Source organism: Anthonomus grandis, chromosome 1, assembly GCF_022605725.1.
Source record: "Anthonomus grandis grandis chromosome 1, icAntGran1.3, whole genome shotgun sequence".
Taxonomy (NCBI): domain Eukaryota; kingdom Metazoa; phylum Arthropoda; class Insecta; order Coleoptera; family Curculionidae; genus Anthonomus; species Anthonomus grandis.
In genome coordinates, this window is record NC_065546.1 from 20,183,638 (window position 1) to 20,210,191 (window position 26,554).

Here is a 26,554-nt window from a genome sequence, read left to right on the forward strand (position 1 = left end):
CAATGAGAATGAAAAAACTAAAGCCTTCAACAGAAGCAGCAAACGCATTACTTCAAACCACACTGATCGAACTTAAACATCGATTTGGAGCAATAGAACAAGTGTCTTTGCTTGCAATCTCCACACTTCTTGACCCCAGGTTTAAGAAGTTACATTTTAACAATATATTGGCCTGCTCTCAAGCTATAAAATTTATAAGTACCACATGTAAAGATGATATTTTATGCAACGAAACCATTGTATCAGTTCAGGTTGAAAACGAGAATTTAGGGGATACTAATATTTGGTCACATCATAAGCAACTGGCAAATTCATCAGGCAGTTCAAAAAACGACATGGACGACGCTCTCCATGCTGACTTAAAAGCATATTTAAATCTTCCTACAGAGCCGCTGGAAACAGATGTATTTTTATATTGGAAGAATGTCATGGCAAGCAATCCCCTAAAAAAAGCAGCAATAAAATATTTATCAGTAGTAGGGACTTCAGTTCCATCTGAACGCCTATTTTCAAAGGCTGATGCGATAATGGATTAATGCCGTAACAGACTTCTTGGAGATAGACTTTCAAGGCTATTATTTTTAAATTCGTTAGAATTAAGTTACTGGAATTTGTAATTATGTTTCAATTTCTAGAATAATTATTTTTGTCTTACGTTTTAATGTTTTCTGTTGTTCGGTTTTAATTTAAGTGACGACAAATGTCAAATTTTCACTTGTAGTTATTTCGAAATAAATGCTGTTAATAAATAATATTTTAATAAATAATACTAAAAATATCAGTATTGACCATACCAGTCCGCGTTAATTTAACATTTTTAAAAAATATATATATTTAATTAAATCGTACCGGTACTTGGAATATCGGTACTGAACTTGTCGATATTGTAACCAACCGGTACTTTTAAAACGATACGATACGATCCGAAATACCGGTACTTTCCTCAGTATCGCACATCCCTAGGAGAAGCTCCTGTCTACCGTCACTTGTCATCCGTCTACCCCTGACAAGACAGATAACAGCTGGTTGTTGTCGGACTTCTGCAGCCAATGAGATTTGGGGCGAATTAACCTGCTGTTATGTATATTCGCCACATACTTTTTATCCTAACCTCTAATTATAAACTATATTTTTGTGTTTATAAACAAACTCCCTGACTTAATAAAAACAATCTTATAAAAAGAAAATCCTGTGATAACTATTAACTGCCAAAGCCTATTACAATGTCGACAGAATTTTTAAGCCTTTCTGAAGAACCAGAGTTTACCTCTGAGTTTGCTTATTTATATAAAAAGGGCGGAAAGAATCCCGATTTATCCCAGCAAGAGAGAAGGGACCTTATCTTACAAGAACAAAAAGAAAAACGACATAACTTGGTAGACCAGCATCGAGATTTTACTGACATATTTCTGGATAATGATGAAGATGTGCCTGAAGAATCAGACATGGATGTGGATGCACAAAGACCCAAGAGAAAAAAAGACAAGTTTCATTTGATGTTCTCTGAGTATCTTACAGATATCCCAGATGATTTGGAGGAAAACTGGTTGGTGAAGATAGTGCCAAATGGCTGTAGAGCACTTGTATTAGCAAAAGGTCAACAAACAATGGTTTTTGGGAGAAAGGGAAAATTACTGAATTTAAGGACTCATTTACCAGGTGGGGGGTTACATAAAGGTGTTGGCATAACAGCACTAGACTGTATTTTCAATAAATCCATGAAAACCATTTTTGTTTTGGATTGCATGTTTTGGAACACAATGTCTATGATAAATAGTGAGACAACTTTTCGCTTTTACTGGATAAGAAACCAGTTCAGTGAAAATCCAAAATTTCTGGAGACCAACAAGCCTTACAAATTTTATCTGTTGGACTTTTATCCTGCACAGAAATCTTTGATTCAAGACAAGATATTTCAGGAAATATTTATATCAGATAAAAAAGTATTGTATAGTGGAGTAACTTTTTATCATAAGGAAGTTCAGTATGCATTTCGCCAAACTCCCCTTATGTGTTGGCTTTATTCTTACATGCTTCCAGAGAAATTAGGAGTTGATGTGCCTCAAGAACTTATGGATAAGATGCCAAAAAAATATGAGAATCTTGAAAAGTTTTTAAAATTTAAAGAAGAATTTAGGAAAAATAGACCTAAAAATCAACCAGAGAAAATAGAAATGGATACCACTTAAACTGTTGTTTTACTGTTTTAGTCATTAAGCTTATTAACCTCAATTCTCTGCTTACAATTTTGATCATAATTGTTTTTTATTATTTATTGTTAAAAAAACTTAACTGTCTTAGATTGGTTGTAGTATAGTATTGTTGATTTACTTATTTGCTATGTTATAATTTATTTCATTATTAAATTATTTTTTATCCTTTAATTGTTATCATATTTCTCTTGTAAACTAAGTACATTGTATAATGAACAGTGAATAAAAAAAATTTGGAACAAAATATATCAAAAACCACAAATCTGTTTTTGTTGCAAAAAAATATATATTTTTAATATTTTTTTGCTTTGCGCACACACAAACTTATAATGTAAAATCTATTTTAACCTTCAGTAATCTCTGAACACTTATATATCTTTATATTTGGTCAGGCGAGCTATTGGCCGGAAAAAAGTCTATTTTTATATTAACGCTGCTATTATTTTCAGAAAATTGTACAAATAACAGTCAAATTTGTGTTATATACATTTGGTCATTCTCGTTTTAATATTTTCCACTATTGTTGAAAAGAACTACCTAATTAAGCTTATATTACGCCTATTACTCACAGTAATTTTGTTACCTGTATTATAAACTGAAAACACTAATTTTAGATCATCTGGAAATATAAAGATTCCTCTTGATACCACAATATTATTAACACTAATACATTAATGACTTAACTTTTAAGGTGAAGAACAGTCATTTTAGCAATTTATTTTTTTTAATATATTATAACGTTTTCTACTTCTATTTTTTTAAAACTTTGTGGAAAGTTTAAGAGGTATATTATTATACACACAGTCACTTATTTAATTTTTAAGTTTAAGTGATTATACAATTTTAAAACAGTAGAGATAAAATATTTCGGTAATTTTAAAATAAAAACACGTTTTTATATTTTTAATAACACAGTCAAGGAAAGTCCTGGCAGTAATTTGGTACGGTAAAAATAGGAAATGAAAATTATAAGAAAATACATATTTAACAAAATATTATACGCACAATAGGGAAAAATTTAGTATTTTATAACAAGCAAAAAGTAAATTAATTATATATATTGTGGTAGCTTTTGAAATGAGTTTTTTTTTTAAAACGTTGAATATCTGTTTTTTTTTTGTTGCTATATTTATTTATTTATGCAATCTACAGACACAAAGTCCAATAAATGATTACAATTGGTCCTTAATGACTAATAAGCACAGTAAGTAAGCACTACATATTATAAAATTTTAAAAAAAATAGATTCTTTGCCCCCCAGATAACACATTAGGTAACTCAAAAAAAAAAACTATAAAGAAAAAAAACTTAAAAATATTCTACATTAGATATATTTTTTTTTTAATTTCCCAAATGGTTCGTAAAATATGTCAATATGAAATAGTAGGTTGGCGGCACTGGACATTCCAAAAATTGGCGACTTTTTACCTAAATTGGTATTTGTTTGTTTTATATAAAAAGTTCCTAAATCTCTATTGTTATGAATATTTACCGTTAAAAGCAGTTTTTCGAGAAGAAATGAACAATCTATATTATTATGAAGGATCTTATGTGTAAACAACAAGCAAGCCATAGTTCTTCTGTAAGTAAGTTTTTTTAAATTAAATTCTGTCAAAAGATTTTCATAAGATTTATCCATCAGATACACACCATGTTTTTTATAGTACAAATACCGCAAAAACCTTTTTTGAACTTTTTCCAACATTTGTTCGTAAACCGAATAGAATGGACACCAAACAATCGAGGCATATTCCAATATGCTGCGAACATAGACATTATAGAGAGTAGTAATGGTCTTTAAATTAGTAAAGTAAAGTAGTAAAGTTACAGGCATTACGAATTATAAAACCTAAAATCTTAAATGCCTTATTAACAACTGTGTTAATATGAGCATCGAAATGCAACTTATTGTCGAAAACTACTCCCAAGTCTTTTATTTCTGTTTTACATTTTAAGACATTAGTACCCATTTTATAATTGTAATTAATTGGCACTTTTTTTCTAGTAAAATTTACTGTAATACACTTTTCAACATTAAAAGATAATTTGTTTTGTTTTGCCCAAAGTATTACTCTATTCAGGTCATGCTGAAGGAGTTCGCAGACCTTAATACTATCAACTGCTCTATAAAATTTAAAATCATCGGCAAATATTTCACTATCACAAATACATCAATACATCATCCAGTTATTTTAAGCACAATGGTAGATTGTTGATAAGACATAAGAAAAGCAATGGCCCCAGGTTAGACCCCTGAGGCACCCCTGACAAAGCGACAAAACTTCGAGATGTACACCCTCTATATACTACATACTGTATCCTCATTTGCAAGAATGAAGCAAGCAACTGCAGAAGATCGTGTGATAAGCCAAACCAATCTAGCTTTCTTAACAAAATGTCGTGGTTGACTCTATCGAACGCTTTAGAAAAATCGGTATATATAACATCTACCTGTCCGTTAGAGTCAACCACGCCATTCAGCTTCTGCAAAAAATGAGGTTAAATTTGTGACTGTTGACCTGTTATTCATAAAATCGTGCTGTTTTTCAGTGACAACACCGATTATATGATTATAAATTTTGTTATATAATATTGATTCAAAATTTTTCTTGGACAATAAATTAATGCTACAGGTCTATAATTTGAAATATCAGCCTTGTCACCACTTTTAAATATAGGAGCTATTTTTGAGGTTTTCCATAAATCTGGATACATTTTTTTTTCCAATATTAGGTTAAATATTATTAATAAGGGGTCAATTAGAAAATCAATACATGCTTTAAAGATGTAGGGTGGTATCTTATCTGGCCCGATCGATTTTTTAGGTTTTAATTTTTTTACAGCGACCCCATCTTCCACAATAATACCCTTTACAAACAAAGTCGCATTTGTCAGAGGAACCGCCGGAGTAAAATCCAGGGTGTAGCCAGAGGGATCTGATTGAACAATACTAGAAAAATGCGAGGCAAAAGCGTCAGCGATATCCCTGTTCTCGATTATTTGCTGGTCTCTGTATAACATTGGTGTATTGGATGAATAAGTACCTGACTTTGTTGAACTTGTGTACCTCCAGAAGTTACTAGGGTCGCTAGCTATTTTTGTTTCTACCTCCTCTATGTATTTTTTATATGCAATTTTAATGTCACTTTTTACTTTACTTCTGATATAAATGAAATTTGCTCTATCTGCGAGGCTATTAGATTTTTTGTATTTTTTCTCAATATTTCTTTTCTTTTTAAATTTAAAATTATTTCTTTAGTAAACCACGGTAAGTAATGCTCTTTACATTCACGTGCCATTGGTACACATTTATCCCAAATATCATATATTTTTTTGTAAAAAATATTTGTTACTTGGTTTACATCAGAACTGCTTTTTAGATCATCGCAGTTAACATTTTCAAACAATCTGTTAAAAGTTTTAAAAACTCTGCCTTTTTATAGTTATATTGGCTATTAAAAGTTTTTTGTTAGAAGTATTGCTAAATTCAAGTTTGCAAAATAAAGTGGGATGATCCGGATATTCCCTTATAAAAGAAGAGTTGTTTCTATTTAAAGTTAAAGAAAAATTGCTCAAAACAAGATCAAGAACCCTATTTCTGTCGTTAAGAATTTTATTATGTTGTCGCAAGTCTAACGGGTTTATCATTTGTAAATATCTACTTTCTATATTATTAAAAATATTCCTATTTTCTACATCTACTAAAGTGGGTATATTAAAGTCACCTAAAATAAGAATTTTATTATTTTGGCCTTGTAGATACCTTTCTGCAGTATCAAAAAATTCACTTTAAGTGTCATATGACATCCTTGGAGGTATATAAGTACTACATAAATACAAGTTTTGAGAAGAAAAACATAATTTAATCCAGATATCCTCTATGTTACTATTATTGCACGATATGGGTAACAGTTGGGATGATATTTAGGTCTTAACGGCGACCAGGGTTCCCTCTCCCGTTCCTTTACCTGATCGAATTATGTCACGATCTTTTCGATAAACTATATATCTTTAATCGATAAACTCGCGGTCATAGATAGATGGCTGGATCCAAGTCTCCGTCAAGAAAATAACATCATAATCTGAAGAAGAGATTGATAGCCTAAGATTAAATAACTTAGAATTAAGACCTTGACAGTTTTGATAGTAAACTTTTAAATATTTACCTTCATTTTCAGTTAACATCAATCAATGAATTTTCTGTATAGATTACAAACTTCTTCGAAGTGTCATTTTTTCGCATACAAATTTTTCCATCCCTCAACCACAAGTATTTTATGTTTTTTTTCTTTTTATAGTCACGACACTTCTTAAACAACGCACGATTAGACTTTGTTAGAGATTCGTTGATGTACACGGGTTTTTTTCGCGTGAACCCCCTGCACACCCGCACATATATTGCCCACACAAAGATCCCGTCTCACTTTTTTAGCACCAAGAAACTGCTCCTTTTTAATCTTTGAAATGAACTTCACATACATGGAACGAGGTTCATGTTTTTTTTCCTGGAGCTCCCCTATACGATAGCAGTGATATATGTGATCCTCCCCAATATTGACGTTTAAGGCTCTGGCAATCTTAACGACTGTAGAGATTACATTTTCTTCCCTTAGTTCAGGGACGCCAACTATCTCAACACTGTTAGATCTTGAATGTTGTTCTTGATCTTTAAGGTGCGATTTGAGGGCAATATTTTCTTTTTCCAGCTGGATTCCACTTCTAAGCCCTTAATTTAATCAACTATTAATCACTATAATTTTCAGTTCAATGCCAGAAGATATGATGAGTATTATTATGATATACTATTATTATAAATTTTCGTTTAATTTGCACGTAACTCAATACAGATGTTTATGTTATATTTTGCTTTCATCTCTACAGAATAATTAGCCCAAAGAACAATTTTAAGTACTTTTCAAAGGAATTCACATTCACAACTTATTTGTTTACGAGTGTGCTCAATATTTTAACTGACAAATATAGGTAATAGGTTGGAGAAGTATAAAGCAGATGACAACACTCATTATTATAAAAACAAGAGCTACCCCGTTTTACCTGACTTTCCCCTATTTATTAATGTTATATTGCTGACGGTTTCCACATTGGGCAACCGCAAAAATACTCGTTAGACGAATTTTAACACAAATTGTAAACGATAACACATTTTACTTTTTTTGAGCATTTACGCGTCTTGAGAAATGCTCAGAATTTATTATTAACGCATGGTATATATTAGTCATAAATTGAATAAAACAAACAACTTTTGAATAGCATATATTATATTATCAACAGAAGTGTCAGAATGAAAATCGGCACAAAAATCAATTTAGAACTGAAATATGTAAAGTTGAACAATTTCATTTAAAATACATTTTTTAATTAAATCTTTTGATAGGCTATCAGAGTGCCGATTTTTATTCTTTTCCAACAGAACACACATAATTACACTAACATTGTTTTGTTAAAAATGAAACCTAGCAATATTTAATTTATTATTAATTGTTTGAAAGGGCTATATCTAAAGAAGTACCATTGTTAGATCTTGCAAGATAGATTAAGGATGTGTGCTTTATACCAGATTTCTAATGATGCATCGGATTTTTTTAACTAATCAGTTTGCTGTATCTAAATGAAAGTTTTACCTAATTCGACTTAGTGAATCAAAGCTAAATTTTATTAATAAGTTCGATTTTGGACAAAAAATGTCCTGATGTTGAAACTAATTAAAGAAAAGGTTAACCATCCCTACTAAAAATGCATCATTAAAAATGTCCTCATCAAAAATTATAAATGGCAAAGCATATATGTATCTAACATGTATTGAATATTTTGTTACAAGTCATTTTATTTAAGTCAATCGCACTATTACAATCTACACCGCTTGAAATAGAAAGCAAATATTAACTAGGAAAAAATGTGTAAACAATGTTTTAAAACATAAAATTTTACTATTTTTTTTAGCAGTAATATCGCAATTTTGAATAATCATAGACGAGGATTGATAAAAAATAAAAGGAATTGCTTTTTTCATCTTATTGCTTTCGATCTCTCTACTGTATGTTAAAATTACCAGCTCTTTGCATAAATTTTTCGCATTTTTTCGGAATTATAAAATCTAGAATACCCCAATTTTCTTAAAATTGATACAAGTGACGACGAAATAGATTGTGAATCAAGATTTTTAACAAAAACGAAAAGGCACTCACGTAATTTCAATAGCATGGCTACTCATTTTTCGCTCGATTTCGAAATTTAGGCCTTAAAAATACATCAACTTCTCCATGCTTAATATCAATACACAATAAAAATTTCGGTTAATAAATATAAAAAAACAATTAACAGTCTTAATTTAAAGAGTATAGGTGTTTTCAGGGCTGATCATGCTTTAAAGCAAGCTGACAAAGCAAAGTGAATACCAATATTTTTTTTACCAAACCTCGTGTAGGTATTTTAGAGTTAGTATTACTAACATTTTAGGAATTTGTTATGCTTGTAAGAGTCATAGTACGATAAACTTAAAAAAAACATACTTTATGTTTTTATTACGTATAATTTATATTAATAAAAACAATCTTTGTTGATATTCCAATCACGATCTTTTTTATGAGCAATAATCAATGAAACATAATACAAAATAATAATATTATATTTTGATTTTTTTTTTGCAATTTCAATACCAATGTGCATAATTCTACTGAACGCCTTAGATTTCTATAACACAATAATTAGTCACATATCTCAACAGTAACTCTATGGCATCAACGGTTTTTTTGAATTTCAAGAAATCTATTTCGTACAGTTACAAAGAAAATTATTCGGTTTAGCTAACATAAATGAAAAAAAAAAACGTGTTTATATCATGATATAATAATAATCCTTGTTTGTTCATCACTAAGAAATACAATTACCTTTTTTTTGTCAATCTCCGCGACAAAACATAAATGATTAATATGCAAGCAGCGAGTCACGCATATTTTTTTAAACCTACGACCTTTATTATTTTAGTATCTGTGCCCCTAATTCATTATTACCCTCTTATAAGTGCAACTAGTCTCGTTTTCATTGGTATGTTGACTCAATTAAAAGCTGCTAGATTTTACTTTTAATATATTAGAAACTTTTTAAATATCTGAACTATTTATTTTTTTTACTATTTAAATTTTATTACACATTTAAACAAATTAATTAAAAAAATATATTAAAATAGTGTGTAAAATGATTCTTTTTTATAAACGGGAAATTTGTCAATTCCCATGAATAAAAAAAGGAGATCTTTCACACGTGTAACATATAAAATTTTTTTCTACTACCGTGGGTAAAGTGCTCACTTTACACACTTCCCAGAGTGTGTAAAGTAATCACTTTTTACGCACTAGTGCCTAAAAAAAAGTATTTTTTACGCACTAGTGCGTAAAAAGTAATTTGACGTTTATTTGAAATTTAATTGATAGTTTGTCAACAATTCTTTTGACGGTTTTTTTACCGTAAAGTCGTTTAAATGCGTAAAATAATTTGATATTTTTAATTTTTTTGATGTTTTCTTCGGTAGTAGAAAAAATGTTGTATGTTTTGTATGGAATTATCGCATGCGACAAGTTTCCCATTCATCAAAAAAGGATCATTTTACACACTTGTTACATAAATAACTATTCTACTACCGAAAAAAACATACCAATTACTTTACACATTGGTGCGTAAAAAAAACGTCAAAAAAGTTTTTGACAAATTATAAAATGAATGCCAAATAAACGTCAAATTACTTTTTACGCACCAGTGCCTACTAAAGTCGTTTTAGACACTAGTGCATAAAAAGTGAAACTTTATAAACCCTTGGAAGTGTGTAATGTGAGTACTTTACGCACGGTAGTAGGAAAAATTATTTTAATATGTTTTTAATAGGTCCATAAAAATACCATAATATAGCGACAACATTGCAATTTGTTGGTAAGTTGTTTGTATCCAAATTTATTTTTATTAATAATTTTGAAGAATATTTAAACGAATTTATGAGAATATAAGATGGTATTAAGCTAGCTGATACGGTAAATGGCATTTGTTGTTAAGAGTGATGTATTGTAAAATTCTATTGTGAAAATATTGTAATTTGCAAATGAGAACGTTTTAAGACTTGGTATATATTTTTAATATTATAAAGTATTAGATCACTAGTAATAAAAAAACTTTAATTTCAACTAGAGCTCTATGATGATGTAATTGTAATTTTGGCTTTTGTTCTGGTTTAGTTTTTTTAAGCAATAAATGTTCTATTTACTAAGACCTGGCTAATACGATTATTGTTTCTATTGACGATTACTGTCTCTTTGCAAAAATGGCGGTCAACGGGTAACTAAAAATGCTTCGGTCATCCTCCACTAAATTTATTTGAAAATTATTAATTTACATGTTATTAACCTACATGTTTCAGACATATAACATGTCCATCATCAGGGATACAAAAAACCAAAGTTTACATAACAATTATCGTAGTGTTGTAATCTTGTGATTTTATGTTTGTGCAGATCCAGTTTTAGTCCCTTTCTTATGCATCCTAATATGCCATTTTTATTCATTGTTAGTTGTTTTAACCCTTTGACCTTGCCGGAGGCACTATAGCTTTAATATGTATTGACGAAAACCCTCAATTTGTATCCCTGATGATGGACACGTTAGATGTCCGAAACATGTAGGATTAAGGATTAATTAGAATTTTTAAATAAATTTAGTGGAGGATGACCGAAGCATTTTTAGTCACCCATTGACATATTAACTCCACTGCAAGTATGGACTTTAAAAATGGCGGTAGTAATTAAAATTGCGATAGTTATAGGCAGTAATAGGTTATTAGTGAATGTCGGTATGTTGAATTCTCTAATTGGATACAATTAGAGAGCTCGAAGAAAAATATTGTTTTTATATTAAAAATTTCCGGTAACAAATAAGTATTTGGTTAAAATAGTTTTTTTTAAACTAATTACACAAATGAATTAAGGTTAGAGAGTACATTTTGATTGCTTTCGAAAACTTAATAAAAAATATTAAAAAAAAAAGCTTAACTGTTAATAAATAGTGTATGCTAGTATACGAGTTGTTCTGTTTTTGACTAAAGTCCGTAATAGATTCCGTATTGACTAGAGTTGATAAACTAGAAAACATCTCAGTTATCACATTTAGATTATCGCCAATAAACATCTCGCCCTTTCAAGAGGAAAAAGTCATCAGGCATTACCTGACTCAACCTTGAAAATGTTTCAGTCTCATCTCACTTGGGAAGGCAATGTGAGTTTCTTTAAAATTGCATTTCCTTTTTGCTTAAGGGTTGGATATTTAAAATAACGTAGAGACAATACTCATGGATATAATAAACAATAGATACAATTTACAATACACTGGAACCTCATTTAAGTTGACTCTTAGAGAGTTTACTCCCGGAAAAGATCACACATTCTCACTCGTTTAAATTGAGAGTCTCACCCTGACTTCTGTTTAAAAAATTAAAAGTTCTTAACAAAAATTTCCAGAACAATAGCAAGTAAAAATTACCAAGCAGATTTTAAGTTATAAAAATTCACAATAGTCAGATGGCAGCACATTCTGCATCGCTTGAAGATATGCGGCAACTTTAAAGTGGGAAAGAACCTATTTTGGCCTCCAAGAAGTCCTGACACGACTTCTTTTTTTTTACAGCCTAACACTATCACTCACTTTGTGAGATTTAAAATTGCGTGAAAATAAGTTTTTAGAAAAAGCCAGTTGTTTTATTTTTGGTTTAAAAAACAGCAATACAACAAAAATTGTGCAGATTTTAATTGAGTCTAATACCAAACCAACATAACTCATCTCTAAGAAACTTTACCCATCCAGTACACATACATACAAAACAACACCGAAGGGCAGGATACCAAAAATTAAGTAATTTACGATTACCAGAATAGGGGGCGTGACCATAATAAAATAGGTCCCGCCCTCTCCCGACGTCTATTCAGCTTAGCGCGCACGCGCGTAACCCTGACTGCTTGATGTCACGCCCCTTTTTGTTTGAATACGGCACCCAGCGATTGGCCGCTGCGACCGTTCCGTCGCCCGCCTTTGCGCTAGTGGTTTGCCTATTGGTTGGTTCAAGTCGACGAGTGAGAGCCACCGGCACGTCACTCCGCCAATCAGAGACGGAGTCGCGCCTTCGCGTTTCGGTTAGCTCATACCCATGGCGTCCATCCCTCGTATAAAAGGGCCAGATTGTCGAGGCTGGTCGCTTCTCGGATTACATAGTCGACCTTAAAAAATTAAAGGTATATAAATAAATTAGTTAAACGGTTGTATACCGAGTATCTCATAATTCACGCTCCAATCTGAGAAACCCATTTTCGCATGAAAAAGCTCATATAACATAGGGTAGGTATTCCTAATTGTTTTTGAGTAGTCTTTAGTTGTGTGTTTCTCGATTCACTTATTACGCTGATTAAAAAACTGCTTATTGCAAGCGCAAAGATAAGCATAAAGTTATGTATTTCCTTATTCACAAGTGAAAAGCTGTGACAAGTGGTGATGCCACGTTTTCTAAATGTCGATGGAAAATTGATTAGGAAAACTGGTTGAACCAAAAATTTGCTACTGTGCAGGCAGAACTCTAAGTAATTTTCATGTCGATTTATCAGTGGCAAAGCGTACGAGTAGACAAGGTAGACACTGTCTAGAGTGTCTACCCAAAATTATCCAGTTATCTGTCATTAATTTATCACATAATTATTTCATGTAATTGTTGAATTAAAATTAAAAAAAAATTAACACAGAACGTAGTCGCTCTCTTTACTATTATCATATAGTATCTAAACATGATTAATCCGAAGGCGCGCCACGTGACACACCAATTAAAATAAAATAAACATACATGCAAATGCAGGGCTGACACCCACATTAATTGGGAATACAAGCCCCAGGAAGACACATTGATATTTGTCTTCCGAAATTTGGAGCATTTAATCGAACCAAATACGCATCAAGCAGGTGACAGAGGTCCGGCCGCATCAGTATTCAGCCTATTACGTCTGCGAAATTTACTCGCGGGAAAGACATTCGAGCTTTTGTCTATCGAAGCCGACCAGCTATTTTATTATGCTGTTGAGGGTTATTGTTTATAGACACGCTTGATCTGGTCGGCCGCAATGCATCTTCAGTTTTCTTTTGCTTTGATGAATCTGCTAGTAGTAATTATTTTTTTCTTTTTTATATCACTACATAATTTTTCTTTTTGAGTTAATATTTTATGCGCTTTCATTCTCTATTTCATTAAAGTGAATAATATTGAATACACAATTTTTTTTGTATTGAAAAAAAAGTTCACGCTTCTCCACTGCGATTTATAGCTGCCGATGGAACTTGGATGCACTTGACTACTTTCCTGAAAGTAAACAACACTTGAAACAAAGTATTGGACCAGGAGAACCAAACCCAAAGAAGGCAAAAATAATTTCATTGGCAAAGTTATACTACGTTAAATTATGACTGAAAACGTCCCTGAAAAAGCCAATAGGCTGAACCACGTGCCAACAAGCCGATTTTTCTGCTTCCCGACGATCAATTTACCATTAATTAGTCAGCACGCCTTTTTGCTATTATTATTTCAAAATGATGGCACATGATTTAAGAACGTATCTAAATAACAATGCCCACTAATTCTTATTAGTCCTATACCGGGTGACACAGACAAAAGGGAACACTTAATAACTTTTTACTTTTCAAGATAAACAATTGAAATTTGGTATAGCGATAGAATAGTTGCAAGAGCACCTTTTGATATATTCTATTATTTTCCATCACTTCCGGTTTAACAGGAACTTTAACTTTCTTATTTTAAATGGGACACTTGGTATATTTTTACGTATTTTAATAAAAAACAATATTCTAAAAATAATGATAATATTTTTGCTACCTTTTGTTTTATACTCATAGAAAAAATCATTTTTTTACATTTTAAAATAGGGTGCCATGAATCTGTTAACAAATTTTAAATATATCAAAAGATGCTCTTATAACTATTCTATCAAAATACCAAATTTCATTTGTTTGTCTTGAAAAGTAAAAAAAAATTGAGTATTCCCTTTTTTCTGTGTCACCCGGTCACACCGTATGGACTATATGGTATGACCTAAACTAAATGACCTGACTAAAGGTATGTCGTAGTATGAAGAATAAATTCCTAGAGCGATTTTAATTTAAAAATAGTATAAAAGTAGGTTATAAGTATTGGGTTTTTACGATATATTGCTTTAACCTTATTAAAAAAAAAAGCTTCTACAAAAAAATAAGGTTATATAAAAAATTAAGTCTTTTGCTTATAATTAAAACAAAATACTTTCTTGTCTTACGCCAATGGCGTAATATTTAGTATATACTTCTTAAGTGCTTTCATTTCAAAACGAACCATCCTTAGTAACTTTAACAAAAAAAAACCGTCAATCTAGACGTACCAGCGAAAAGTAAGCTAACATATTTTATCGACGTCATACTTTGGTATATCAAATGGCTATATTATAGTATGATATATCATTTTAAAGCACATACAATCTACTATCCAACGGTGTATAAAAAATGTAAGTTTATAGATTTATAAACAGTAAGGGTGTAAAAAATAAATAATTTAATCAGTTCACAGAATTTATTTTATTAAGTGCTCCAATGTACTTCATTATTCGCGGGACAATATAGGTCTGTTTTGAAAATTCACTTGAAAAAACACTGGAAAGTATTTGTCTGTCTTGAATCATTTATATTTTCAGGTGGGGTTATATAAACGGTAAATGGAGTTAAGTCTGGCAACCGTGCGGGTCATTCAACTGAACCACGCCTGCCAATCCACATCTCTGGAAACTGCTCATTAACTTTATATTAACAGCTTATTAAGTTTATACATGTTTATTACCACAGATTTTTACTGGTAAATCGCTTCAACTTGCATCAATCTTTTTGGAAAATTGTAGAGAAGCAAGATGGAAAATTGTTTGCCATTTAAAATAATGTCACTATGAAACAACCATGTGACCTACCAAAAATTTTTGCTTACTATTCGCTTATGCGTCAACCGATTTTATCTTCTTTTGCTTTGGTTTAATTAGCTACGAGATTGTATGCCCTTTAAACTGATGCATCACACTTAGGGTAGCGGAGAACACAAAAGTTGTCGATAAAATATCCATTATTCCCAGACATTTTTAGTCACTATTCGCTGGTACGTCAACCGATTTAATTTTTTTTAGCACTGTTAAAAGATATTTTAATTCTGCTTACAATTATGCGTCACCAGATGGGGCTTGCCATTTGACATATCAAATTGAGATTAGCTGGAGGTCAGAAGTTGATTGACAGAACCCTGTCAAATCTAAAAAATTAAACGTCCCCCTGTATATTTAAATTGACGCGATTTTTTTTTAAGTTATTTATTTTTGAAATGAAAGCACTGCATACTATATTTAGTTATAATAGCGTGATAGTCATAGTAAGTTACTGAAATAAATTAATGAACATCTAGAAAATATCCTAATAAATATCATAAGATCCTGTGTTAAAATTCATTTCAATATACCAAACTGCGTTTAAAAAATGTATTAAAAACTGAAACTGAAACATACCTTCCTAAACTCGAGAAACTCGATGACTATTAGGATCTTGGCAACCCTAAAAGATCAGCTAAATTATGACAAAAACGTTAAAACAAATTTTCTCGTCGACCCAATAGAGAAAAAATTTTGTTTCACCCTACATGACGACTGAACCTTTCTTTTTCATAAAGGTATTGTGGAAAGTACCCGAAATTGTTCAATATGTCTTTAGTAAAGAAACTCATCAGCTCTTAGATGAAAATTGACGGAACTGTTACATTCGATTCCTAAATATTTAGATTTTTGTAAAGCCTCTGGCAGTACCAAGATTTTGGTTGGGAGGGAAAGTGGACTGTATTTAAATTTCGATATATAGATAAAAAGATACACAAAATTCTCTGGTTGAACACTCTTTAGCTGGCCGGCTTTCTGTTGCAGTTCTTGTACCAGTATAAGTTGTAAACTCAGAAAATAAAATTTTCTATTAATCAAAATCAACATCGATTTATAAGAGTCTAATAGCAAGACCTTTGAAACATTCCCTATTAAACACATGTTGTATTTCTTTTTCTTCTTCAGGTACCTCTCCTTGTGTGAATGTTGGCAATGATAACCTTTTTCTTGAAATAGCTCGTAACAGTTTCACTGAGTTTTTCCCAAAGCAAGTCCATAGTTTCCGTAAACCCTAATATTCTTCTTTTTCCGAGCCCTCCTTTACCCAATCCCTTTCCTTGTATTATAGTTTGCAGTAGGGAAAAAGAGTATCTTTATTCCTCCTAACACCCCCCAGATATTTTAGTTTCTATTTTTTAATAAGCATAATACATGACTTCTAGATCTTTTTTATTCCTCAGCATTTCTATGTTTGTAATAAGAGCTATCCATATTCTGAGCATTCTTGTATACTGCGACATCTCAAATGCTTCCAGATTCTTAAAGTTGGCTTGTGTCAGTCAGTTTCCAGCATGTCATGTCATATAATAAAACAGAAAAGACATAGCATCTTAGAAGCCTTACTTTCGTTTTAAGAGATATGTGTGTACTTTTGAAGAGGGCCCTCATTTCGTGAAATACAGTTCTTGCGTGTACTATATGATATTTTATTTCTTGTGTACTGTCCCATTGCTCATTATTCATATAGTTTTTTATGATCAGGAATTTACTATTTAATTCAAGTAAGAGAGAGGTACAAAGAAGATTGATCAAATATCTAAACGCTCTTTACGCATGTGAATTTAATGTAATTTATAAAATATTTTTAGAAGTTATTTTTTTATGTTTGCCAATATGATTACGTAACTAAGCCAATCAATCAAGTTATTCGCAAAAAAAGCATATTTAGTCCATAAGATTAAATGATTAATTAAAGTAGTACTTGCATGTTCCTGCACAGTTAACTAACCTAAAAATTGGGTATTTTGCTTTGATTACCACGCGTCCCCAAAAAATCTCACTAACTACTCAACTTCTAACAATCTCTCAAAAATGGCTGGTGAGAACAGATAAATGATGATCGGTCTTGCGATCTAAATAAAGATAAAAATCCTGCAACACAACGATACTCTGCTGATATGATTTCATGGTACCAAGTAGCGGGACTCAAAAAATAACTCAAGTTCGAAATATGCGGTGAAAATCTACTATCGCTGAAATTTTGTTGCCTGATTTGATCGTACAACATTTATAGTTATTTAAATAGATGACTTGAATTTTATATAAAATACTTGGCTTATGTGAACTAAATGGAAGCATTAAAACCTTTTTATTTTAATTGTTTAATTAGACTATGATTATTTTAGAATTATAATTTAGTTATATTATAGAATTGATAATTTTTTTTAATTAAAATACGCAAGGTGGTCCGGTTTTGAAATAGGAAACTTAAATGGCAGATAGAAAACCTCAAAATAAAATTAGTATGTAAACTATATTCGAAAAATGCTTCGTTACAAAGATACAGGGTGTCAATGTTTTAATTAAAATATTTAAATTTTAATATATTTTCTAAAGTACTTTAAATATTTAATTGAAATTTGGTACGTTTGGATAGGTAGCAAATATTTTTAAGAAAAAAATATTATTTTACTTCAAGCAGTAGCATGCGTATGAACACATCTTCGCACAATTTTAATTAAAAAAAAACGGTGCCATGGTTCAAACTTTCATTAAATTATTCATAAATCTTAGTAGTTTCAGTGTTTAGGAAGTTCTGTAAAGGATGTATTCTCAATAATCCTTACCTGTTCTTGTGCAGTACACTTCCTGGTACTATCTGGATCCCGTCCTTCCAATTTCATTTTAACTCGCCTCCACACATTTAATGCATACGCATTCCTTTGTTGATTCTTACTTTCCTTCTTTATTTCACAAGAAAACATACAACTTTGTTTTCTTAAGCGAGGTCTGTAGTTGTTAGTTCTTAATTGTTGCAGGCCAAGTAAGCCTGAATATTAAAAGAAAAAAATTATATATCATCAATATTATTATAGATTTTTAATCTACCTTCATAAATATCTTCTGTATTATCCCTGACATACTCCAAGTGCACAATCATATCCTCTATCATCTTTTTGTCTAATTCTTCCCAATAGTTACCAAAAAGTTCGTTAAAGTGCCCTAAATATTTTTTATAATCATAAATGAAATATTGGGTCTCCTTACTGTATTCGTCGATTTTAGCCATAGTTTTAAGAAGACCTTTGACATCTTGCATAAGTCTGGAATGAATATTGAATATGGCTTTGAAATTATTTATCAAAGTAGTAAGGTTGTCGTTGGATGTAAATAGCCCATCCTTCTTATCAGCCAGTCGCTTTTGATAAATTGCTATCACGTCAGTGATATGTAGAGAAACCTATTAAAAATACGAATAAGAAAATGTCAATTAAAACCAGGGTTTTACAACTTTCACTAATGCATTCTTATAGTATAATTAATGCATTTTTTATAACATCAATCACGATCCCAAACAAAAGTTGAGTCCAGAATATGGCTTTCCGGAGCATCCTTGTTTATCAGAAGCACCACTTTTTTGACAGAGATCGAACTACAGAATTACAAAACTCAGACTGCCGAGAGAATTGCTTGAGCTGCCAAAGTCAGTCAATTAAGTCAAGTCAAAAAAAGCTTTATTATCATAAGATATGGATGTTCTTCACAAAGCTAATATAAATTATCCTAGTTCAAAAGCTTAATTCTACAGAAATAGTGCTACTTACAAACTATAAAAGTCGGTTTAACATACATACATATATTAGATATAAATAAAAGATATAAAATAACTAGACAAAAAAACAAAACATAAAATTAAAATAAAATGCGGTAAAATATAATATAAAAAACATAAATATAACTATATAAACAGTGCACATAACATATTATCAGACAATTGCAATTGCAAAAGAATTTACTAAAATATTAAAACTTAAAATAAAGAATAGTGAGAACATTAAAAACTATCACAATAAAATTCATTTAAACTATAATAGGATCTAACAGCTAGCAATCCACTAACTTTATTTATAAACATTTTGAGCGAAGGAACGGCGGACAAGTTATTTGGTAGATGATTGTAGATCTTAATGCTTTTGTAAACAATTGACCTTTTCACCAATGTTGAACGAGAGCCATTACACATCCCAACTCAATGGCTCTAATTCTAACAGCAAAACATCCGGATGATACCTTCTTTGAAAAATTTATAATATGAGATTTAAAACTCAATTCAGTATCAACCATAACTCTTAAGAATTTAGTCGCAGGCCGAGAGGTAACAGAAATATTATGGACGCCTACCTATTCAAGAAATCAAAGCCTTCTATGCTATTTTTATTAACTAAACGTGTCTATTTATGTAACTTAGTTTTTTTCTTCTTATGGGCATATTTATCAACCGATTTAAAAAATAATCATATCAAGTTATTGGGAAAAAGAAACCGCATTTCAAAAGTGGTTGTTACCAATAATGTGCTTTTTAGAAAAATAAAGTAAATGCCAAAATTAATAGTTTGGACATTTTAAATAGGCGTGTAAACGATTTAAGTCATAAGATGCAATGAAAACTATTTTGCCGTGATTACTTGATTAAACATTAAAGCTTTCAACGCATTCACAGCACCCTATTTTAAAATTTAAAAAAAAATGATTTTTTCTATGAGTATAAAACAAAAAGTAGCAAATAGAATATCATTGTTTTCAGAATATAATTTTCTACCGAAATACATAATAATATACCAAGTGTCCCCTTTAAAATAAGAAAGTTAGTGTCTCTTCCTGTTAAATCGGAAGTGATGGAAAACAATAGAATATGTGAAAAAATGCTCTTATAACTATTCTATCGATATAGCAAGATTCATTTGTTTATGTTGAAAAATAAAAAAGTTATTAAGTGTTTCCTTTTTTCTGTGTCACCCTGTATACAAATGGCATAAATATTTAACAATTTTGAGGAGATGACACAGAATTCAATGATTTTTTCCTCTAACAGATAATCATGCATTAACACAGGTTGAAAACAATTTACAGTTAAAAAACTTTGGTTCGCGAAAATCATGCAGCCACCATGAGCAGATCTAGCTCTGCAGAATGAATACAGTATGGTGTAGCCAGGAATACTGATTAACTCGCCCTCTTTAAGCCAGTGCTCAGTTATTAATAGGAGGTTTGGGTATTTACATTTGTCAATAAAAAGGTACACTTCACTGATTTTATTTCTAAACGATTGGATATTTAAAAGTAAAAGGGAAAGATAGTTTTTACAAGCTAAGATAATTCACTATTAGATCTACATGCATTACCTCAAGGTTATTATCATTCTCATCTTCACCTTTCTTGGACTGAGTACTCACATGCACATTTGGGGCCCGCATACATTCTAGGTTATAAGGTTTCAAGTTGCTCTTTACTAAATTACCAAAAATCAGATTTTTATTGTGATTTCTTGTAAATATTTGAGTGAGCTTATTTTTAAGTGAATTAAGGGTGCAGTATCCAAGAAAACAAAAATTCCTTGTACCGGGTGGCCAACTAAGAATGGACGTCGGCGATATCTCAGGCCCTAATAGTCGTAGCCCCTTGAAAAAAAAAAATTTGTAATAAAAGTGGCCAAAAAAAATGCTGGAAATTATTCATTGTTCAACCGCTAGAGGGCGCGACAGCTTCTTTAAATCTTAAAATTGCATTTTTGCCAAAAAAACCGGCAACCTGGTGAAAACGGCACTTCGATATCATTTCTTAAACAAAAGTTATAAAAAAAGTGTCCATTCGAAAATAAAAATGACAAAAATGGCGATAAACTCCTATTTGCTTAGACAAACTGAATAAACTCCTTTTATATAAGTATTTTTTTAAACAAACAAACTCATAGTACTCTTTTCGGAAAATCCGACATACAGGATTGATCGTTATACGTTTTATTTATACAGGGTGTTAACTAAACCAAGTTGACCAAATGGGCCTATTTTGGGAAAAACTGTGCATAGAAAAAGTTGAGTTAGTAGGCTATGGAAACAAAAGTGGCAGGTAACCATGGAAGCAAAATATGTAAATATTTCAGTTAAATGTCATTTTAGCGTCTCTTCTTGCGATTGTTAAAAGCGTTTTTAAGTCTCGCTAATAACATCCAATAGTTTTCTTGTTAGTTCGCCGTATTGTGAACTTTGTTTTTCCAGTTTTCCGTGTTGTTCCAGTTTTTCGTGTTGTGCCAGTTGTTCGTATTGTTCCAGTTTTTCCTGTTTTGTTCCAGTTTTTTGTGTTTTGTTCAAGTTTTTTGTTCCTTAACTTTTTATCTCTGTTTTTCGTATTGCTTTGTTTAACAATGCTTTACACAAACGAAGAGGCGTTTGACATAATAGGTACTTATTTTTAATGTATGAGAAATGCCACAGTTGCTGCAAGGGTGTATGCGCATCAGTATCCTGATAGACGCCATCCTACTGCAAAAGTTTTTCTTCGGATCATACATCGTTTGCGAACGACTGGAAACGTTCGGCTGCCCGTGTTTCGGAGATAACGCAGGGGACGCACCGAAGACAACATAATAAATGTTTTAGCCTACGTCGAGTTTAATCCTCACTTAAGTAATAGAACAATAGCGCACGACCTGGGAGTAAATCGAACTACTGTTCAGAATATTCTTAAGGAGTACAGGTAAGCGTTCTTTTGGATATTAATCTTCACTATACGCGATGAGACTTAATTTTCCTAAGGAGAGTTCATTTTTTGATGATGATGCTTTAAATGTAAAATTAATTAATTTTTACACGAAAAGCACCAGATTGGTCTATTTTGTTGAATCAGCAGTCATCATCTTGTTCCAGGTTTCATCCATATCATTTAGTCCTGCATCAAGAATTAAGTGCACAAGATTTTGACCGAAGGCTAGACCATTGTCGCTGGCTTTTGGGTATGATTGTAGAGGATCCTCAGGTGCTTTCAAACATATTGTGGACAGATGAGGCTACATTTCACAGCAATGGAGGCGTGAATCTCCACAATATTCATTACTGGTCACCAACGAATCCGCACTGTATGCGAGAAGTCCAGCATCAAGGCCGTTGGTCTTTAAATTGTTGGGCAGGAATATTAGGAGGTCGAATTATCGGCCAATTTTTTTTTAACAACGCACTAAATGGTGCAAATTATTTGCAGTTTTTAAGCGAGGAATTGCCAATTTTATTAGAGGATGTGCCACTTGAAATTCGCCAACGAGTGATGTTCCAGCACGGTGGCTGTCCAGCACATTTCGCCCGAAATGTTCGGGAGTTTTTAGATGCTACCTACCCTGGTAGATGGATAGGATGGGGCGGTACCTTTCCATGGCCGGCTAGATCACCAGACCTAACGTGCCTGGATTTTTATTTATGGGGTCGAGTTAAAGAAATTGTTTTTGCAACAAGACCTACGACGCGACAAAATATGATTGGCCGGATTAGGGATTGCATGCAGACTCTCTTATTTGCTGAGGTAGAGACTGCAGCTTTGTCTACCGAACAAAAGATGTTTCAGTGCATAGAAAATGATGGAATGCATTTTGAACATTTGGGGAGGCACTAAATAAATTATGTGTATGTTAGTAATTATGTAACATATTATTTATTGTACCACCTAAGATTTCTTAAAATTGTATGTAGAATTTAAATACCAAATAACATATTATAGAGTGTTCTATTTAAAATAAGCAAGTTTTCATCTACATCCGTTATCATCAAAATTGTTAAAAGTGTCAAATTATTTTATTTTTGTATCTTTAATTAACTTTTCTATGGTATGGTATGGTGCCAAATTTTTAAAACTTTCCTATAGAACAACTATAAACTGTATGCACAGTTTTCCCAAAATAGGCCAATTTGGTCAACTTTATTTAGTTAACACCCTGTAATAAATAAACGTATAACGATCAATTCTATATCTCGGATTTTCTAAAACACTACTGAGTTTGTTTCTTTTTAAAAATACTTAGTTAATACGAGTTTATTCAGCTTGTGTAAGCAAATAGTAATTTATGGGCATTTTTATCACTTTTATTTTCGAATGGACACTATTTTGTTAATAAATTTAGTTTAACAAGTGATATCGAAGTACCGTTTTCACCAGTTTCTTTGGTTCTTCCCCGCTTTTAATGACGTAAAAAAATATATATAGTTGCATTTGAGTTTTTTGAAATAATCCGTCAGAAAGGGTTAGTCACAAGTCAACGCCCTCTAGCGGATTTTAGGAAAAGTAATTTGAATTTTTTTTTTGGTTGAAAAAATAAGGCAACAATAGACTTAAAAAAAAAATGTTTAAAAAAAATCGGTCCAGTCACAGCTGATTTTCAGCTGTTTTCTTTATTCAAGCTAAAAACGCCCCCCACCACTTTATTTGACAACTGACAGAAATTTTTGTATAAACTTTTTTGTGAGGAAATCTTCCTAGAATATTAATATAATATTTTGAGGTGTCCGTTATTAGAGGTTTTTTGGCAAAAATGCAATTTTAAGATTTAAAGAAGCTGTCGCGCCCTCTAGCGGTTGACCAATGAACTTCAAAATAATTTCCAGCATTTTTTTTTGGCCACTTTTATTACAATTTTTTTTTTTCAAGGCGCTACGACTATTAGGGCCTGAGATATCGCCGACGTCCATTCTTAGTTGGCCACCCGGTACACAAAAATTAAATTTTTTCTATATAATTGCCCATTTTGGTAATAAATGTACTGACTAGATTATTTATGGGAAACCTATCATTATATTTAACAGATAAAACTATAACATTTGTATGACCCATGTGTTTTAGGTGGTTGTCATTACCTTTAAATATTGGGAACTTGTTTTTGATTAGGTCATTAGAGCCAGCAATAATTATCACATGATCATCCAATGTAAGTTCTTTGTTAAGTCGAGTATATTTTCAATAACATTACTAAACATAGCATGCGGTTTGATAATAGACTCTATACAAACATCTTTTAAAAGCCTGCTTAACAATTTATCTAAATAGTACTCCTTCTGGTCACCTAAAATTAAGATTTTTTTCATCTTATTAACAGAGGAAATTTCAGGATACTTGTGGGACCTTCAGTTTGAATATGTACACTTTCACTTTTTGGTTTCACACTTGATTCACTAAAAAACTTATTATTTATCACCATTCTAAGTCGGTTTATTTCCTCACATCCTGAACGATTTTCTGCTTGAGAATGAGAATGACCGAATTGAAATCTTTTTAGAATTTTTAATGTTTATTTATTAATGTCACTGGAATAGCTTAGATCTATTGTATTAGTTAAAGCAAATCAAACGAACACTTTAACCTACGGCAATTTGATTGGTTTCAATATCAGTCGGTAGATCGCGGTTTACCTAACACACTGTCCAAATTTTAACATTTTTATTGGTTGGGTATTTCTCGGGTTTTATGCAAACTTTGTTAACAATAATAGATACAGACTTCTCAAGCATGAATCGTAAAATCTAATATACTTTAACATGTTGGTCACAAATTGGGCTAGTACACCCTCGAAAATATTTTCAGTGTGAACTAGAGCTACAGATTGCTGTAATTTATGTATTAATTAATAGCCTCAATGAAAGACGGTGCCACCTAAGTCTCTTACCGCAGTGGACGTAAAATGTTGCAAGAAGTAAATTATGACCTTCTTTAGAAGAAAATGATACGGCTTCACGTGAGTGAAGAAAGCTTCACCGTCCTCAACCCAGAAGGCCAATTCTCAAGGGCTGAAAAACTTTAACTTTTATGCACTACAACCAAAATACGCAAGTACCGTCCTCCGTGCGACAATACTTAAAAAGGCAATAAGTATATTTCAGTTATATCAGCAAATATTTTATGGTGAATTAATATCTTTTAACTTTCTTTCATAGTACTTAAAAATCTTAATAACTCAATAGCAAGACAATAAAAATAGGGTTATAAATTATGTATTAAATAAAGAGTTATGACTTATGCAGTAGTGAAAGTTGTAAAAAGTCAAATTTAACATTAAAAGACAACGTACCTGATGAAGCCACTTAGGATTCTGGACGAGATCAAGTGAAAGCATGTTTAAAATGCTCTCCTCAGCTGGCAATAATGCTTCGTTATTACTCTCTGCATACTCGCAGCTCTGCCGCCATTTTTCATAGCAAGTTAAAAATGACTGGTCATACTTCTTGGTCGTTTCGACGTTTGAGGATCGCAATACTTCGTGCTGCAATATAACACCGTAAGATTCTAAGATGTTACTGGCGATTTTCTGTTCCAAGTTGAGTTGGGTTTCGCGGTTTTGCACGGCGGTCTCGAAGGCAGCCAGAATTTCTACTACGTTTGGATTGGCACCTGAAATATAATGTTATTATCTGAAGATAAAGTAAAGCTGTAGATAGTGAAGCGAAGCAGTCGTAAACATTAAAAATCCGATCCAGTTAAGGTAAGCCTTATATTTTTGCCAGCGGAACTTTTTAAGTTTCCTGTAAATTAAAAAGAGACCATCCATAGGCGAGGTCAGTGCTATATAATGCTGATTACCCTTATTTCCTTTATTTTCCCATTTTGTCTTTTGTTTTAGCCCATCGGCTGCAACAATAAGTTTGTAATGCTGACTTGCAGGGCTAAGTTTGCAAATCTTAACCAAACAAAATAGGTACCTGAAAAGTACAGGATATCTTAACTGAATCAAATTCATGTAGGTTCCAGAAGAGAATAATGACGACCGACATCAATATATTGCTTTAAAATTTAAAGAGAAGCCTATATTTTAGCCTTTATTTTTTGCTGTCATTTGTACTCCCAAACTGAAACCGTATAAGATATCTAGCGGGCCTCAGCAAAGAAGTAAAACCATGTACTGTATTAAGAAACATAGACAATGAAATCGATTCCGCGACTTTAACATAGGTACTTAGCATACTAAACAACCAGTTTTCACGCGACTTACCATATAAACTTAACTGCGCCATATAAAGCGAGGCTCCGGGTGCAATAAAATTTATAATAGTCAAAAAGGAGAACTTCAAAAATATTCCCTATTTTTTGTTTTGTCCTACTTAAAATATATTTCTATCTCAATTTATATTAGTAAGACCGTTGCCTAACCTACTCCCTAATAATATTACGAAATAATTTGAAAAACCTTGATTTTTATTAATAATTCTTGAATGTTTGTCGATATAGGTAGTTATAAATGGAGAAACGATCTTATCTTAATTAATATTTTCTATTAAGCAGTATTTAAATACTGTTACTTTCCATACCGAGGCGTATTTAAGTTAA

The 26,554-nt window shown here is 31.7% G+C and overlaps 2 protein-coding genes across 2 annotated transcripts in view; one reads left to right on the forward strand and one right to left on the reverse strand.

The window, feature by feature from the left end:
- Window positions 1-1,026: 1,026 nt before the first annotated feature.
- On the forward strand, window positions 1,027-2,384 carry LOC126739550 (snurportin-1). Its single transcript, XM_050445298.1, has one exon. The coding sequence runs from the start codon at window positions 1,224-1,226 to the stop codon at window positions 2,187-2,189; it is 966 nt and encodes a 321-aa protein (XP_050301255.1). The 5' UTR covers window positions 1,027-1,223; the 3' UTR covers window positions 2,190-2,384.
- Window positions 2,385-7,474: 5,090 nt separating this feature from the next.
- LOC126739397 (serine/threonine-protein kinase SMG1) overlaps window positions 7,475-26,554 on the reverse strand; it is a 157,256-nt gene continuing 138,176 nt past the window's right edge. Inside the window, exons 17-20 of the mRNA XM_050445069.1 lie at window positions 25,302-25,621; window positions 18,308-18,659; window positions 18,046-18,248; window positions 7,475-12,484 (exon numbers count right to left, since the gene is read on the reverse strand). Coding sequence (XP_050301026.1) covers window positions 12,407-12,484; window positions 18,046-18,248; window positions 18,308-18,659; window positions 25,302-25,621 — 953 coding nt within the window. The 3' untranslated portion in view covers window positions 7,475-12,406. The remainder of the gene's footprint in view (window positions 12,485-18,045; window positions 18,249-18,307; window positions 18,660-25,301; window positions 25,622-26,554) is intronic.

Coding starts and splice junctions, on each gene's coding strand:
- LOC126739550 (XM_050445298.1), top strand. CDS start 1,224: ATGTCGACAGAATTTTTAAGCCTTTCTGAAGAACCAGAGTTTACCTCT.